The sequence below is a fragment of the Bombus impatiens genome, unplaced genomic scaffold (genome assembly GCF_000188095.3).
Source record: "Bombus impatiens unplaced genomic scaffold, BIMP_2.2 scf_0436, whole genome shotgun sequence".
Lineage (NCBI taxonomy): Eukaryota > Metazoa > Arthropoda > Insecta > Hymenoptera > Apidae > Bombus > Bombus impatiens.
In genome coordinates this window covers 60,266-79,034 of record NT_176855.1, presented here as the reverse complement: position 1 = coordinate 79,034, position 18,769 = coordinate 60,266, and the positions used below count along the sequence as shown (strand labels likewise).

At 40.7% G+C, this 18,769-nt stretch overlaps 2 protein-coding genes across 3 annotated transcripts; one reads left to right on the top strand and one right to left on the bottom strand.

Annotated features, from left to right (window-relative positions):
• Window positions 1-182: 182 nt before the first annotated feature.
• On the bottom strand, window positions 183-6,223 carry LOC100749596 (myosuppressin). 2 transcript variants are annotated; one of them, XM_003490427.4, is made up of 3 exons: window positions 6,043-6,223; window positions 615-829; window positions 183-501 (listed from the first exon to the last, which is right to left on the bottom strand). In XM_003490427.4, the coding sequence occupies exons 2-3, from the start codon at window positions 826-828 to the stop codon at window positions 413-415; spliced, it is 303 nt and encodes a 100-aa protein (XP_003490475.1). In that variant the 5' UTR covers window position 829; window positions 6,043-6,223; the 3' UTR covers window positions 183-412. The 2 variants fall into 2 exon arrangements, with proteins under 2 accessions (XP_003490475.1, XP_012242370.1); XM_012386947.3 differs by lacking the exon at window positions 6,043-6,223 and adding an exon at window positions 1,583-1,714.
• A 2,726-nt stretch (window positions 6,224-8,949) lies between these two features.
• On the top strand, window positions 8,950-18,227 carry LOC100749480 (acyl-CoA synthetase short-chain family member 3, mitochondrial). Its single transcript, XM_033321381.1, has 12 exons — window positions 8,950-10,179; window positions 12,684-12,849; window positions 12,925-13,214; window positions 13,485-13,581; window positions 13,675-13,883; window positions 14,399-14,627; window positions 15,170-15,280; window positions 15,351-15,550; window positions 16,285-16,430; window positions 16,548-16,770; window positions 16,849-17,024; window positions 17,170-18,227. The coding sequence occupies exons 1-12, from the start codon at window positions 10,095-10,097 to the stop codon at window positions 17,263-17,265; spliced, it is 2,028 nt and encodes a 675-aa protein (XP_033177272.1). The 5' UTR covers window positions 8,950-10,094; the 3' UTR covers window positions 17,266-18,227.
• The last annotated feature ends 542 nt before the right edge of the window (window positions 18,228-18,769 follow it).

Sequence of the window (18,769 nt, the reverse complement as noted above, 5' to 3'; positions counted from 1 at the left end):
ACATCGTAACGCGATGACGCGAGAACGCTGCTAATTGTTTTATCGAAAAAACCACAAAATGAAAGAGTCACCAGTGCGAGTCGTTAATGCAATCATTATAGAATTTATTAGCAAGGAGATGGAAGGAAGAGAAACTTTTTAAACAGTTTTTAAATGAAAACAGAAGCTGCACGATACACGAGTAAATTTTCGGGATTTTAATCAGAGAGCCATTACTTTTGCTCGTTTATAGTTACTGTCAGATTTAATTATTCGATATTAAGGAGAAACACAAATTGATATATGCAATATGAATCCAAGTAAGGATCTCTAAATGGGGTTTGCAGACATTTTTTTCTTCTTTTGTAGCTTGACGATACGGTGAATCGAACTGTTTGATCGTTTCAAGTGCGAGGCGTCATTTGCGTCATGTTTAACGACGCCTTCCAAAGCGTAGGAAAACATGATCCACGTCCTGTCTCTTAACGCCACTGTCTAGTAACGGGATGCTTTCGTGAAAACCTATAAATTATAATTTCATTACGAAACGTCCTTCTTTTTTCTTCTTCGTAATATAAGTTCGATCTCTACAGTTACGACATTGCGAATATTTTAAATACCCGAAGAAGAAATACCTGATATATGATTATCCTTGTCATCGATATAGCTTTCCATCTCTGAACCAAGTTCGTATATCCTTGAAAGAGCGGCGCAAACCTTCCGGATCCTCGGTGGAAGATCATCCAAGAAGCCAGGATTACATTGGGTTGGTAAAGCTGCCAGGACATTGTTATAGGATATGGCCATGGTTGTCATTGAAAAGAGGATCACGATCGTTGAGCTCATCATCCTTTAAAAAAAGACATCGTGACACATTTTTCGTATAAGCGCTATTACATATATTGGAAGATTTCGACAGAGTCGTACGCGTATTTCGCACGAAGAAAGTTTCAAGGAGATTAAAGACAAAAGAAGGTGAATGCGCTCTCGCTGACAAGAGAATTAGCTCGTTACTTATGAATACGCGAGAATTAATTTTCCGATAAAGAGCACGCGGCTATCAACGTGGTCAACAACTATCGTACAACGGAAGAACCGGACCGAGCTGTTCTTCCTCGAAGTTAAACCATAAAACGTCACTGTTGTTCGCCAGATAAACGGTAATTTCAGATATTTTACTCTCTTGCTTTGCCGAGTGACGATCAAATTTGCGAATAAAATGATCCTGAGAAATAAAAGAATCGTCCGAACCTGCAAAATTACGCGAATACTATAAAACATGCAACAGGAAGATGGTTGAAAAAGGATCGCTTAATGTTTGTTTGGGACATGTATTGCGTTACACAAGACGGAATCGGAGTATCGAAGAAATAAAACACGCCGATTCCGATGTGATCTCCGAGGTGATCCGAGAGTCGGGAAATCGTATTACCAGTGTTACGTGACTGGAATGTTTAGTAGTTTTCGATTTATTCGAACTAAATATAAAACGAACACCACGGGAGTTAAATCGACGTGGAAGGAAACGGACAAACGAAACGCGCCTTTGTCGTAGTCGATGGCCAAGAAGCTCAAGAATGCCGGCTGCTATGTATGTACTTACATACCTGTGTACAACTTGTTGGCTGAAAGGTAAAGAGGGAAGAGAAAATTGTCTGTCGAAGAAGGATCGTACGAGAAACCCTTTGGTTGTTTCTCAGCAAATTTTTATAGACGTTGAAGTACCAATAAATCGATTAACGCATACGTCGTACGTTTAAACGGAAGTATACAGCTCCTTGAGCGATTTTATCATGCGTTTGATTAATAGTAATGCTCGAAGCGTATTATCATTCAGATATTAATAGCGGACAGTTGCTATTGATATCCTTAGCAATGAGTCACTAGAGGTAACTACATACGCGGAATATACTCGAGTTCTATTGTTCTGTATTTGTAAATAGATATCGATGACACTGAGAAATGTAAATGTAATTATCGCTTGATTGCAGTATATCGTATATCCATTGTGTCATCTATTCGCTGTATAGAAGTGTAAGAGAAGTTTCTCTTGGGGAATATTTCGCGTCTTAAAAGCGAGTTGTTGCGACGCATGATACGGTATATGTGCAACATTCTAAACGGTACTTTACCATGGTACGATTCGACGTACTCTTGGTTTTGTCGTCGAGCAGATTCAGCAAAGAAGGAGGAAAAGGATGCGCGCGACAGAATCTTCGGAATGAGATCAGCAATTGAATTTGAACGCTTTGTAGCTCTCTGCCATTCTGTTCGACCAGCTTAAAGCATCGTGTTCTCGAAAGTTTCGCTGTATTCTAGCTCGACGGAATGTTCGAACGTTTTCCGCGCGTGCAATGCGACGCTGATACGAAAAATCAATTATTTACGATCGAATAAAACGAATACAATGGAACGAATAGTTATAGGTTTGCAGGAGCGAGAAAGCATCGAAAAGAGGGGAAAGCGATAAATTAGCATTTTGGTTGGCATCTTGCGGCGTACAATTCGGTAAGAAAGGATCGACTCGTAAATAATTCGAACGCCTATCGATAGTTAATTAAGAGAATAGAATCAGTTGGAATTGCTTTGGTGACCTCGTGCTCTCCACCCCCTGCGGCGATCGAGAAATTATCTCTGTTTCCTTTTCTTTTTCCATCTTTCAGCCTCCACTAAACCCGTATCAAACTCGTTGATCGTAACATCCAAAAGGATTAATCGTTGGCCATAAAATGTTTGTAATACAGCGGCGATATTTTAGCGTGTTCGAAATATTTTAACGCGTTGGAGCGAAGCTTGTTTAACGAGAGAAGCGTAATTCTATAACGAAAGTAATTTCTGCCAACAGTGCAACCTTTACAAATTCCAATTCGAAGTTCCTTTCGCGTACCATAGGGCTTTCAAACTTTACGAATTTCATTTGTTTTATATAAAACAGTCGACCGGTAATTGCGTTACCAAAGTCGCCCCATCTCCTCTAGGCGACTGGAATCGCTTCCGGTTAATTTAATTTCGCTAAAAGGTAATTTACTAAGAGAGATACCGCGCAGCACGTATGATTTCGCAGGAAATTGGTTTTTTACAACATTTTCAAACGCCTGCGAGATACGCGCTTCCTGCCTCTTAAATATTCGAGACAGCTAGCACGGAATACGAAAGGACGAAAAGATGTACGTAAACGAACATAGTAGTACGAATTTTACGCTTTTGAGCAAAACGCGCGCGATACGTGGAAACGTCCGACCCAAGCCGACGTTTACTACTTAACGTCATAGCTCTCCTTTCCACGCTGATAAAACGAAGCGTCTTGTCCTTTTACGATAGCAAAACGCCACTTCTCTTTTCTCGGACAAGAAAAAAAAAATGAATCGATCGAACGTATTCGTACGTCCATAATTCGTCCCAACTCGAACGAGCATTAGATATCGTCGGAGAACCCGTTAACGCGCGGAAAAACGATGACGCGATAATCGTCCGTTTAAAAAAACAACGCCCGTAACGAGCGACAAACAGTTTTTGACTCTTTCTCCAATCGACCCATCTACCACGATCTTTTTTCACGCCCTCGATTTCGATCCGATCGATCTTCGCGCGTCGTTCTTTCTTCGACGAAGCTTAAAATTCGAGCCAGTTGCGAAAACAACGGGCGTTTATCTTCTAAACACTTTGGATCGAGCAATGATTAAATTTGCAAGCAGGGGATGTTAACAAAGGTTCGTTGGAATTACTCGCCCGCGCTGTTTTAGGAAGACCTATGTAAATCTTGATGAACAGCTTGGGACACTCGGCGAGCTGTCCCTCCAGCTACCCTCGCGGCAGATCGATCAAGAAACCGAACAGATATCGCTCGCGGGAGATTTCAAGAGGAAATGAACGTCAGCTCTTAATCGAGTTTGTATCTGAAATATCGTCGCACTAGTTCACGGTCTTGTTCTATCGCGCGACGCGAAGAAGGGAGAAAAGCGAGGAAACGAATGGAAGCTCGAGGAAAACATTTGCAAGGAGCGTGGACCGTGAAATTTTCACGAAAAAGATTAGTGGCGCTGTCTTTAGATAGTCTCGTGGGTAGGACAGAGGGAGAAACGTGTTAACGTAAACGTTGTGCGATGTGCAGGATTAAAGGTAAACGTGGATTAAACGTAACAAACGTTCGTAAGAAACGTTTGAAAGTAAATAAGAGAGGAAAATTCTTGAAATCGAGATGGAGAAACAAAATACTCGATGGCTGGTCGTCCTTACGATAGACGCGAATAGGCTGTCCGGGATGTCAACTCCGCGCAAGCTATAACAAGGCAGCTTATGGTACCTCGTGGAAGATCAGGCAGCTCGAGTGAAACTTCTGTTTCAACCTCGTCCTTTTCTCGCGATTTCTTGTTATTACGTCGTGCGTGTTTCTTTTTCTTTTCTTTTGTAATATCTTGAAAACGTATCTCCGCGAGATTATATCTTGAATTATAAATACGATCGGCGTTGAATATCTTTTATCACGTGTTTTGTAATAATTTGCTTGGTAATAGCTTGGCAACTAATTAACCCAATATCGGGTCTAATCCCATACTGCCGGTCTTGGAGAATAAATGAAAACCGTGGCTACGGGATTAGAAAGATTTACGAAAGACTTTGGTGATATAATGTTTAATAAGGAATTACGGTTAAACCGCGTGACTCGACAGTTTTAATCGTTGCGATCTAAAAGTTCGCGCCGGGTACGTCTATGGTGAAATTGAATTTCGAATTTCAATGGTAAATCGCATTGTAAAAGAGAGGGATTCGCGGAGAAGAATTTATAACTCAGGCGCGATCGAAGTAATATGGTAAAAGCGTAATATGATTTATACGGTCACCGTTGAAAGAATTCCTATGTAGATGTCGAAGAATAACTCGACGATCGTAAAGGATGCGATCGCGTGGGAACGTCGAACGAGATTTATTCGGAAGGAAGGACACGCGCGATTATATCCTATTCCCTATGGAACGCATTCAACTTTATAATCTGGAAAAAAGCTTGGAACGCACGCAACAACTCGTGTATCGCGAATAATCCGCATAATGGAATCGTTTGATTTTAGAAATTTCACTTTCTTTGTGTCTTTCATTTCACGATATTTTTCTACGATAATTTATATTTTTACCGTCAGATTAAATATCTTCGATAATTGCTCGTAGTACGGCCGCCCTGAAGGAAAAAAGTTCAACATCTTAAAAAATATCAAAGTTCCTGTATCGTTCGTCGTTTCTTTCTTGCAACGAAAATTTGTAAAACGGAGGAACGTTTGTCGTATGTACGTACGTACGTACACGAGATAGTCGAGTGCGGAGAAAAGTATTTCAAAATAATAGTAAATAATCGGAGGTCGGAGGGTGGGCGAAGAATGTCGTGACGGCATGCATATATATTGGAATTTCTTTCGACCGACAAACGTTTCGCGGACGTACGCTTCACGTGTTTCACAAGGACAGGAAACGCTGCAAACTATCCCCTGGGACGGAATGTTGCACATTGTAGACCGAAATTAATGTTTGCGTTTGGAACAAGCTCGTTTCTTGCCCCGTCGCGTAAAAACGATCGATTGGAATTTTTCATTTGTACAAGGCACAGAAACGAGCGGGATGACGACGGTATCGACGTAATGGACGCGTTAAAACGTTCACCAAATAAGAGACAAAGTCGCGTAAAACGTTCGATAAAAGCTCTCGTTAAAAACTGAATCAAAGTCTTAAAAAGAAGATTAATAAGCCGCTGGCTTGGAACTCGATTACAGGAGCTTAAGGAAAAACCCGATTCGTAACTTAATTTAAAAAATTGATTAAAAAGCCTAACGAGGGTTGGCAGGGACGCGAGGAATATTCTCGTGCAACAAGTAACGAGTCCCGGGAGTCATCAAAGTTTCAACTTTCCGTTACGTTTATGAATAAAACTCGGTCTCTTTCGAAAACCTCGCGTACCTGGCTACTCGACGACTCGTAATTTGCAAATTATTCGACGGGTTCGGATTTAACGTTCGCCGTTGCGATCTAACCGAAGGGAAACGCAACGGTACACCAGGTATCTGAGAGTGAGAATACCTGTTGCCTGTTCACGAACGCAGAGGTCCAAGGTAACGCACGAACGTCGAAGAAACTGCGACGTGGACGATCCTTGCGAATGCTGCTCGATTCACTGGACACTGGACGAACGGCGAATACGGGGACAGATGTGCGATATACGTCTGTGCTAAGATCCAAAGATACGATGATAGTGAGGAGATACGCGAGAGATCAGCCCTTAAATACGCGCCGTTTCCACGGCCATGCGCGTTTCAACGAAGAGTCAGGCGAAATCGCACGCATATTACACCCTCTCATCTCGTAGTTGACGTACATTTTCAATTTCCCCGTCGACACACTGAATAAAAATTTCATGAAAATGCTGGTGGTTACGTAACAGAGGGTGCCTTTTCTCTTATCCAACTGCCTTCGTTGCCGCGCGTTTTCTTGCTTGAGCGCGTTGCCTGCAAACGAGATTTTTAACGGTCAAACAGTCGCTTCGAACAACTCTCCAGACTAGAAAACTCTTATCAACTCTTGATTAGTTCTACCTGCACTTTTGCCGGTTCCTGTGGGTCTTCTTCGACGATATTCCTTCGACGTTGTTGGTCGAAGAACGCTCGTAGCCGCCACCGAATCTTCGTAGACGCGGACCATTTGCAAATTTTTAGTTTATTTTTCTCGAATTCTTTCCTCGTCTGGTTGGTTTCCCTGGTTGTTTCTGCGTTTCTCGGACCCGTTGATAATTTATTACGTTCTCCAGGAAAACGGTTAATCGAGTTATCGACCGAGTAATGAATTTAACGACGCGATAAAAGTTATAGAAATTACAGAGCGATAAAACGATAGGAAGCCTTAACGAGACTTTATGAGACACCGCAGAATTTTAATATCGTCCCTTCTAAATTGCCTTTTCGTTTGTTTTCCAGCCGTCCGTCGAGAATATCGTTTTATTCGTTAAATACGAAAGAAACGCATTGGCAAGAGAAACGGTTTATTTCAATTTTTCGGCACGCACCCTCGGCGCGTTAAATATCTTTCGTTGCGAAACTCGTATCTCGGACGTGGTCACCGAGTGTAATAATTTATATGTCTTTCTCTATTTTTGCCTGGGCTTTTTCTACGTGTTTCTCTCGTTTTTGGAAAACGAACCACGCCTTTTACTCGGTGCGTTCCTTCCAAATATCTCGCCTGCACATTACGAAACGAAAGAAACCGAAGAAAAATTCATATTAGAAGAAAGCCACGTAAAACCGAAAACAACGTCGAAACAAACGCGAAGGGACGTGTTCGACGGAAACGAGGGACGAATGTCGATATCGTTAATACACACGATACGTACGTTCAATCAAAGGAACAAACAAAAGATTTTCATGGAAAGCTAAATACGAATGAATTATCGATCGATCGCGCGTAATAAAATAGCCATAGGGGTAAATACGAGAGACTATGAGAGGTTGCTATATAAACTTAATAAGCGAGATCGTGCTCTATAACGTCTGAAATATTCGCAAGAAGATACAGATAAGAAAGAGAAACAAGGAAATACGAAACGCGCGAAGAAAGAAATGGAAACAACGGAGATGTCGATTTTCTCGTCGATCACGGTGTTTATATAGTTCTTTACATGCCAGAACGGATATTCTTTCACAATTTTCCGATGTGTTGGACGGTGAAGGTGAAATTCGAATCAAAGAACCGAGGGCCACCGAAGCAAAAAATACGAGATGAGATCCGTCCGCTTTCACTTTTTAGAGATCAAAGTTTACCGTGGAATCGAATCTTCGCTAAAACATCAAAATTACCGTTGATAATCGCGAAACGACGAGATATCGCGATAAGAATATGTGTACGGTTAGCAACGATAATCTACGTACGCTTCTTAACACGTAATATTAAATATAAGACTTTACGCTGAGTACGTTCACACTGCGAATCTTTTCGACGCGTTAGGACGTCATATAATTTATTCGCTTTATTCGGAGGAAAAAAGTAAAACGGTTACACGTACCTGTTATATCTACGAGAAATTAAAAATGTAACAGACGTAATACCATGTTCGTACGTTTACGAACGATTAATTATATTCGTAGGTTCTGCGTAAGTACCAATGATCGAGCCAAATTTTTGTCGTTGAAAAGGTGAAAGACATTATAATTTCTGATTTAATCGTATTTCTTTTAAATATCGCTTTAATATGCAAATATTGTTATAGAATATGGAGATAAAATGTGTTCGGCTGACTCTAGACATATGTACGTATACGTACATGTATATGTAGGTGCAGATATAGGGACACGCGAGCGCGCGCTCGCACACAGAATTAAAAAAATGCAAAAAAATGTAAATTCGAGTAAAAGAACGGAGAAGATATTTTCGAATAGTAGCCGAAAATGTCGATTATTACATCGGAATAATATATACACGTACATGTACGTACATGTATATGTAGGTGCAGGTATAGGGGCACGCGAGCGCGCACACACACACAGGATTTAAAAAATGCAAAAAAATGTAAAGTTTTAAAAAGATCGATTCGAGTAAAAGAACGGAGAAGATATTTTCGAATAGTAGCCGAAAATATCGATGTTATTAGGACGGAATAATATATACACGTACATGTATATGTAGGTGCAGATATAGGGGCACACGGGCGCGCGTACACACACAGGATTTAAAAAATGCAAAAAAATGTAAGATTTTAAAAAGATCGATTCGAGTAAAAGAACGGAGAAGGCATTTTCGAATAGTAGCCGAAAATATCGATGTTATTAGGACGGAATAATAGATCGGTTGATTTGGTGAACGAGCTTCCTGTCTAAATTAAATGCAGCGACCCTCGGATCAAAATTCACCGGGGAAGTGGATTCAGAAAGTGAATAATACGAAATTCAATACAATAACGATCATCGTTAGTTTCAGCTCGTATATCGTCCGCGTGGCAACACTCCGTGGTTCCTGCTCGAACTCGATCGCAATTTTCATCCAGTGTATTTATTATTTGTGTACCGTTCTAACACCAGCACCCTTCAGACAGTTCAAACCATGGTTTATCTTTGTAACAACAATCGGAAAGTTTAAGCGGAGATACCTTAAGTTCCTTCGTCCGCGAAAGATTTTACGAGAGATTAGGGTTCGATCCGCGAACAAAACCAACAATTCGATCAACGAAGTAACGTTAATTGGAAATTTCCATCTTGCTATCTCGATACCTTGACTTTAAACATTTTTATCGCTATTAGATAGTAGCCCATGACGAGTTTCCGAATTTCCCAAATATCGCAAGATTGATTTTACGAGTTCGTGGAACGGTGAAAGCGGCCGATTCGTCTTTATCCCTCGATTTTTCCTCCCAAGTAGATATTTTCCCTTTTTTTCGGTCGTTGCATTCGCGATAGCCGCAACGAAAGATAAAATAGAACGACAAAGGAAGAATGCCATTCGTCGAACGTAGGATAACGGAATTTACTTAATCGTAGCAATTTTAACGTCATCGTCGGTTACGCGATTTGTCATGAATCCGACTTAAAAATCCCTGTTTCGACGTATTTTGCCACTGTCATTGCTATTGACGCGTTATATCGTACATCGACGTTTATATAACGTTCGACGTTCTATCACGGACGCGTCTCGACACAAAGTAAGAAATATTATCACGTTATTGTTTATCGCTTTCTCGAAATATGCCAAACCTTTAGCTGAAATTCATTATATACGTATACCGGAGCGAGAAACTAACAAGAACCTTATTTTCCACTGATCCACGATTCGACAGAGACCTATCAAAATCCAAGGGTGGAGGATTCCATGATCGGACAACGTATTGGTGTTGCCGTGATATAGCCGACCTCTTGTCGCTGTAATATTTGCCGGAGAAAAATCGCACGAAACCCGTGTTTACCCATTTACTGCCATAATCGTATTTTACGTGTGATAATCAGGCTATCAGGCGGCGGTGATTTAACGTGATTTGCAGCATATCGTTCAACGATCCGATAGATCGTAAATCTATCAGGCTGAATCGTGGTGGGACTTAGCCTCCGAGTAGATAGAAAAGCGTCGCACCTTTTAATTCGATTCTTCGTTCTTCGATGTCTCACGGTCGGATCTCGAGCGAGATGAGTTTCCAATCGTTGATCGCCAATTCGAAAGATCTACAAAACAGCGATGGATCAGGTAAACGTCTCTTTTTCTAGCGTTTCGATCGAACGGTAATCGTTCGATAGAAGAATAATATTTGAGTTAACAATTTCGATTTAAAGAAATTTGTAAAGAGTCGCGCGACGAATCTCCGACAAAGAGGAGACTAGTGAAAGAGAAAGCGGAGAAGGAGAAGGAACGTTTCTCTCGTCGAAAGCTCGCTATCGTCGCCAAACTAATTTTCTTCGGAAACTCGCTGTTTTTTCTAATAACTGACGCGCGTATTTGCCACGCGTTTTATCCGTAATTAGATTTCTCCGTGTTGGAACATTTTCGCTTACCGGTGCGATTAACGTCGACGCGGTAGGTGTAAGAGTTTCCGTTCCGCGCAACGTCGAAATTTCATTGTTAAGGAAGTCCACGGATAATACCCATTACTTTAATCAAATTATCCGACGCAGCTGCTATTTTCCAGATGCATTCGGAGCTACTAAACGTTGACGTATAATTAAATGCACGGTGCGGCAGATAGCGACAGGGGACAAAGGGAGGGCAGAGAATTTCCATACGAATTGTAAACGAAATTATAAAGCAGCTAGCGCGAATTTTCGTTCCGAATCCGATACTTTCTTCGTATATAGAACGAACGAATTTTGCGAAAAAACGTATTCGTTGAGGGTGGTTAGCGCGAAACGGCTGACATAAGAGAAGTTCGAACCGAATATTTACGGTTGTACGTGGACGCGATGGTGTCCATATACACACTTACGCTGTTTCATTTAGAATTTCGTAAGCTGTAGAGTTCGGTGCGAAGAAACTATATCGAATTTATCGAGCGGATAACGAGGCAAATCGAGCTCGTGTCGTAGAACGATATTCGGAATGGCGAAAGCTTGGCGTTGCTGGATGGTCTGCTCGATCTCCGAATCTCCATCCCACGGAGAATCCTCGGATCGAAGACGCGAAAAACACGCGGTCGATTCCTACAACAGGAACGTAACGACGACGACAACGTACTACGCGCTACGGTTTCAAGAAGCGAACACTTACGCGTACAGAACGGTAAAGTAATAGAGAAAATACGAAGATCGTACGCTTACTGGAACTCGAATAAAGCGTTAAAGAGAAGGAGGACATTTTTTACGGCTACGTACGTACGTGTTCGTCGAAATATCGTCGTTCCGAACGAAATACTAGCCTTATCACGCGATGCTTTCGAATAAGACGAGTTGCTTTCGCTATACTTTAACGTTCAGAGTTCAGACGTACCACATGTACGATAAATATACAGCTTGTGAAATTCTAAATTAGCCAGCGTACGTACATATAGGTACAACCGCCACGTATATTCACTTTGCTTTTTGGAACGGTCAAGTCGAACGAACATCGACCGTCGAGAACGGAATAAATTTTCCAACTTTCGCCTACTCGAACGTTTCACGCTTTCGATTGCTAAATCGTTTCTCTTTCGATTTTGTCGTATTCTTCTACGTATACGCGTTTGCACCGTATCCGGCGAAATAAAAATTTCCTCGAACGATGTTTACCCGATCGTGTTTGATATAAACGCGTCTCGTAAAATTAAGAAGAAGCTGTCTGAGAAAGAGGAACGCGCGTAAAACGGAGGGAAGCTGGGGTATCGCGCTATTGGCAAGCTGAAGGTAAAATTTCGATTATCTTAAGCAGCGTAAACAACGATACGTTAAGACTGTTTTCACACGACGTTCGTAATTCACACGATACACACGGAAGTAGACACGCACACACGCGAGGGACGTGTTAAAGGGGCGCGGGCAGCATAGGAAATTACTATGAACTTGGTACCGACAACTTGCGATGAATTATTCATCGGCGGAGGTAAAAAATATCACTAAGACAGCGATACCAACACGCGACCTTTAAATATTCATGAAACGCGACCATATAACGCAGATTACAGAAGTCAACGTTATCCTTAACACGTTGCGATACGATCTCGAAATTTACGGAAGTCGGACGTTAGATGTTCTCGAATCGGGATCGCGATTACATTTTTCAACATATCCCTTCGTAAGAAAATGATTGCCAAGCTCACGGGATCTCGACTTCCAATCTGCCCCACGCAACTTTACGTCCATTTAATTCCTAAGAGATTTATTCCAATCTTCGAGAACGTATCGTACATGGCACGACGCGTGCTCGATTTTAGCATTAAATGGCAGTTTGAATTTTCATTTAGCGATCGATCAATATCACGATTCTCTCCCTGTCTGTGATATTTATCGGTCAATCGTTAAACGAGCACATTATTTTTTTCTTTTTTTTTTTTTTCGTAAATGATTCGATATAGCGATCGACATTTATCGTACGTATTCGACAGCGTGTATGCGACAGAGAACGTTAATCGATAGGATGGAAGAGCGTGGATAAAAAGAAATAATACGATTTATCGATAGTTCGTTCTTTCGGAATCGTTGGATCGCGTTGCTTTCTTATCGAAGAAAATAGCTCGCGAGAAAAGATTTTCCCCTCGAAATCGTGTAACGCTTCTGTTCGTGTAGATTACATCGTCAATCCCCATCACATTCCCTGTCCGAGGTACGACGAAGCTTACAAGGAATCCTTGGAGAATCCTGAACGTTTTTGGGGAGAAGTGGCGCGGTGCATAGATTGGAGCAAACCTTGGGACAAGGTGCTGGATAACTCTAAACAACCGTTTACGAAATGGTAAAAGCTGCTTGTCCGTGATCTCGCATGCTCCGCTTGGATCGTCGTTTAAATAAAAATACGTTCGTTCGGCAGGTTCGTAGGCGGAGAATTGAACGCCTGTTACAATGCGGTGGATCGACACGTTCTCGCTGGAAATGGGGACAAAGTGGCATTGATTCACGACAGTCCTCAAATATCGACGATCCGCAAAGTAACGTACAACGAGCTTTTGGACAAAACGTCCCTGTTGGCTGGAGCGCTGGCCGATATGGGCGTGGGTGAGGGCGACGCGGTCATCGTCTACATGCCCTTGATTCCCGAAACTATAATAGCGATTTTGGCGACTACGCGACTCGGCGCGGTTCACTCCGTCGTATTTGGCGGTAAAACTATTTCCAGATTTTCTAAAAGTAACGGTCTGTACGATCTGCCGCGCGATCGAGCGTCGCACCCGCGGAATACACCGACTCGTACTACTTGCGTTCGCGCTTAGAACCGATCGTTCCATCTACGTACACTTCTCGTAGGAGAACGAAACTGTTTCCCCGATATTCGTAATATCGTGAACGATCGAAGGAGACCGCGGATCGTAACGTCGAACGATTCAAAGGACGACTAACGAACAAGTGTATCTCGTTATCGTATGTTTTTAGGATTCGCGGCGAACGAATTGGCCGTCAGAATAAATCACGCGAAGCCAAAGGTAGTGATCGCGGCCAGCTGTGGCCTGGAACCGTCGAAAATCGTCAAGTACGCTCGTTTACGTTCTCTGAAATGACAGCGCTTCGGCAAAATTCGCCATCGAAATACGCGTCTAAATAGAGAAATTCGCTTTACGCGCAGATACACCGACATGTTAAACAGCGCTATGAAGATTATCTCGGTAAAGAGGCCACGATGCATCGTATTTCAAAGAAGAAACATCTGGCAGAGTGCTCTTTCGGAGGATCAGTACGACTGGGACGACGTGATGAATAGATCGAAACCTCGTGCGTGTCAGCCTGTCGAGGCAAACGCGCCATTGTACATTCTGTACACCTCGGGAACAACAGGTAACGTACCTTCTTCTGGTAGTAATAGCAGCTGTACTATGTACTTTGGATAGAAATATCATAAAAGTATTCTCAACTTGCGATCAGCTGTTTCCAACTTGTCGAGCGAGCATTTACTTGCAGCGAGAAAGCAGAATCGATCGATCGTCTGTCGTACGACTCTCTTTGTACGCGTTATATCGAAATATTTGTTCGGTCGCTCCGAATTGCTTTCGCGGTATTGTTCCGTCGAAACTCGTTAATTTCTAACTTTGAATCGTACGATGCGAATTTCATTTGCCGCGAAACTTGGTACGCATAAAAATTCATATTATGCGTAGCAAAGTCGTTAAACGGTCAAATGAGCCGGCGTCACGTACTTTTAATTAGATGCGCGATAGGTGCGCGTTTCAGAGGAAACGTTGCCCTTGAGCGAAGCGTGTAAAGGATTTATCGGGAAAGCACGTGCGATAGAAACGATGGAATTCGTTTCGCCGTGAATATCGCACGAAGAAAATCAAACTGTTTCGCTAAAGGTCAACCGAAAGGGATTTTGAGATCGGTCGGTGGTCATTTGGTCGCCGTTTGTTGGACGATGAAAACAGTTTATGGTATGGACAAGGATTCCGTTTGGTGGGTAGCCTCGGATATGGGATGGGTGGTCGGACATTCTTACATCTGTTACGGACCTCTGCTCTATGGTGCCACCAGCGTGATGTACGAGGGAAAACCCGATAGAACACCGGATGCAGCGCAATACTTTAGGTTTGAACATTTAACCTGCATCTTATTCCGTGTTAATCCTTTGCACTGCGAATTTTATTTCAATTTCGTTACCAGCAGCTGCCAACGCTTTCGAGCGTTTTATCTGAAATTTACTTGAACTGAGAAATAAGACGATTTAAATAAACAAAGGACGAAAGAAATTCGCGTAAATATCAATTTTATCCACACTATTGTCGTATCTTGTGATTTCTCAGCGTACGATATATCTTGAAATAATTTCCAGGATACGATCCTGGGCTTTTCTTTCGCGCGTTTCGAAAAGAAAAGGTGGACGCGAAAGAGCGTCGAGTGGGACTCGACAAACGAGCTGTCGAGATAAAAACCGACGTCGAGTCGCACTCGACGTAGCAGCGCAAAGGGTTAAAATACAACGATATTATAAATCTAACTATCGATCGTCAATTTCGTCTTTCAATTACAATCCGGTTTTATCAGCCTATTAATCGCCGTTTAACGCGATTGCTTCTATGTTTCGCCTATCTCGCGTGAACCGATCCAACAGAGTAGCCGTTGTTTTACAGGGTGATCGATCAGCACCGTGTGAACGCATTGTTTTGCGTGCCCACTGCGCTGCGCGTTATAAGACGCGTCGATCCGGATCTGTTGCTGGGTCGAAAATATTCCATGCAGTGGTACGTATTTTTGCAAAGTGGCGTATAGTCGATATATAGTCTCGGTGAAGCAGACGTTCGCATTTTGTAGTTTGAAGACCGTATTCGTTGCTGGAGAATTCTGCGACTACAAGACGAAAACGTGGGCAGAGAAAGCGTTCAAGGTACCGATTCTCAACAATTGGTGGCAATCGGAAACTGGACACCCTATTACGGCATTGTGTCTCGATTACGGGCACAATCCTGGTTTACCGAAATATAGTACCGGTCTTCCGATTCCCGGCTATCACAGTAAGTCTCGTGCTACGTGCGTGCTTTAAAGCGGAGTAACGTTTCTAAGATTGGACCGAACGATTCGAGTTTCTCGAAAAGTCGCAAGGATAACTTTAAATGAATGGTGCAAAAATGGCACTTTACTCGTCCGAGACACTTGGTCCGATTGGACAGATAGATCTAAAATGAAATTCATTAAGCCATGATTTTGTTAAACAGATGGACATATTTAATTTGCCTAATTCCTTATACAGGGTGGTTGATAACTGGTGGTACAAGCGGAAAGGCTGTGATTCTACGCGAAAAAAGAAGTCGAAAATATGGAATAAAAATGTTTCGTTCGAGGCTTTGTTTATCGCGTCTCGTTATAACGGATCTCACTGTAGATTTCTAAAAAAATTAAAAAAAAATTTTTATTCTATATTTTCGACTTCTTTTTTCGCATAGAATCACCTCCTTTCCGCTTGTACCACCCTATTACCGACCACCCTGTATATTATTAATAATTTTGAAATTAATCTAAATTTTTAAAATTCTTTGATATTAAATTATCAAATATTTATTAATAAAAGTTATTCCTAAATCAACATTATTTATAGATCGATAAAAAATTATATATTTAGATCCGATAAATTTTTCATATATTATAATTATTTATTTCACAAAAACATGTTTGTATGTTTAACCTTTAAAAAAGTTATTCCGTTTTAACGAATATTGTGCGAATACGAGTAAAATTTCTTTTTACCTAGTCGACATACTACGAGAAAACAGCAGCGAGGCGGAAGCGCGTGAATTAGGTAGAATCGCCATAAAATTACCATTACCGCCCGGCTGCATATCCACGCTCTATCAAGACGACGACAGATTCGAGGAAATATATTTTTCCACGTATCCAGTGAGTCTTATTCTTGATACCAACAACTCGTCAATTTTACCTTACGATCGCATTACGAATACGTACGACGACGACGAAATTTTACAAGGATTTAATGATTTAACCGATCGAATACAGGGTTACTACGACACCATGGACGTTGGCTATAAAGACGAATTCGGCTACGTTTATGTGATGGCACGCGACGATGACGTTATCAACGTTGCCGGCCACAGATTATCCACCTCCGCCCTCGAGGACGTCGTGTTGGCTCATCCAGATATCGTAGACGCGGCTGTAGTCGGCGTTCCAGATCCGACCAAAGGAGAGATACCTTTGTGTCTTTATATAATGAAAGAAGGTGAAGATTTTGGCTTAAAAAAATGTGTATATCGAGGGAATATACTTTGTTGATAATACCACGTATCTGTCTCTGTAGAAGCGATGAGAAACGAAAAACAGATTAACGAGGAATTGGTGGCGCGAGTAAGAAACTTGATCGGTCCCATAGCATCTTTTAAAACAGCTGCAGCCGTGAGAGCGTTACCTCGAACACGTTCGGGAAAATTGATTCGTAAATCTATCGCTAATTTAGCTCGATCGAAGCTGGTAAAGGTAAATCGATCGTTTAACGAAATTGGCGATAAGCGAACGACTTTGTCGGTTCGAATAATGAAATTGGATTCGCATACGAGATAAGAATACATTATTTATTCATTCGTTAATCGTCGATGTAAAATATTTGTTCTTTTATTTGTAGATTTCAAGTACAGTGGAAGATGCATCGGTATACGTCGAAATCAAGGAAGTACTTCGGAAACTCGGTTACGCTAAATTAGCACCGGATCCTCAATAATAAGTATAATTAAGCTTTTACCATTTTTATTATAAATGTTTCAATAATCATATATAAAATGTAATAAACCTACGTATGGCATATAGTTGACACGCATAGAAGAGCGTCTTGACAAAATCACACGTGGAAAAACTCGATTTGATAATTACTTTAGTCGATTGCACTAAAATTGTCGAGTTCGCCATAACAGTAAATAAACTCGAAATTTCAGCAACTTGTGTAATCTGCATCGCCGTTAGGCCTTTGCTGTAATTATATAATTTACTTGGACAACGAATGTAATATACTTTAAATTATAAAAAATCATACGGGAACAGATATTTCGTATGATAGAAAAAGAAAACTATTTCTATTAAATATATCACCACCTTCCTTTCACCGTAATATGTTTCATGCTGTCGCTTCTACTTTGTATTACTGAAATTATGGCGAGTAAGAAAAAAAAAAAAAAAAAGAAAAGAAAAATTACATTAGCATTTTTTTAATGTGTCGATCGTAATAATATTAACAATTTAAAAAATATAACAACCATAAAACACAAACTTTGCAATTGCAACTTGCAACAATTTATAGGAATAAAATTAATTGCCTGTGAAATCTGTTTTGTTAGGAAACAGATCCGATACGAGACGTGAAATAAAGGATAATAATAAACGTAAGAAGTAAAAAGAATAGGACAAGAGATGTAGATACTTTAATATCTATAAAAATTAGCAGCAAAGAAAAAAGAAGCAGTAATACATGTAAAGAAAGCACTCACAAAATGTCTGCTTTGAAAATTCTCTATATTAACTTCCTTTCAGTTAAATCTCGACATTAATTTTCTTTTATCGCATATAACGCTATAAATCATCGAAACTTTTTTCTGAAGAAGCACAGTGTAAGAATATCTGGTGTTATAGACACGTAATACATCGATACAATACACGAACCTTGGCGCCGTCAAACACCAATCGTATTAACAGAAACAGTACGTGCAAGAAAAAGCAAATCAATCATACACATGAAACCTCTTATCGAAATTAGTAGAGCACATTTTTGTTGCAAATCTCTTTTTAATGACAATGCAATAAGAAACGGTGTAATAGTAGTAATAATAATATTAATTTTATAATTATAAATTGTCGTGTAACACTATCTGGCAGATTTAATAAATTTCTGTATTTGTTTTTTTTTAGTATCCTTTCGCTTCTTACCACCAATTTAATAATAATTATTCAATAATCATTATAATAATATTAATAATATTTTCCTTAGTTTTTATCTTGTAATTGTTATTCTCTTCTTTTACGTTCATTAATGTCTCTCACCTCAGAAGAATAAAAATATCGTGTTTTACAATATTAAGGAGACACTGTTTGTCATTTGATCATTAATTTATTTGTAATGAACTCAATGTGAGTGCTGTGGTTCAGCTTACCTAATTAGGAGGAACACGCGCTCTTGAGTTTTTTAGTGGTTTTGTCTCCTTATCTATATAATCAAATCTATTTGCTTTTTTTCT

Coding starts and splice junctions, on each gene's coding strand:
- LOC100749480 (XM_033321381.1), top strand. CDS start 10,095: ATGTCTCACGGTCGGATCTCGAGCGAGATGAGTTTCCAATCGTTGATC. Junction 10,180..12,683: donor ACAAAACAGCGATGGATCAG/GTAAACGTCTCT, acceptor CTGTTCGTGTAG/ATTACATCGTCAATCCCCAT. Junction 15,281..15,350: donor CGAAAATATTCCATGCAGTG/GTACGTATTTTT, acceptor CGCATTTTGTAG/TTTGAAGACCGTATTCGTTG.
- LOC100749596 (XM_012386947.3), bottom strand. Junction 502..614: donor CAAGGATAATCATATATCAG/GTATTTCTTCTT, acceptor TATAATTTATAG/GTTTTCACGAAAGCATCCCG.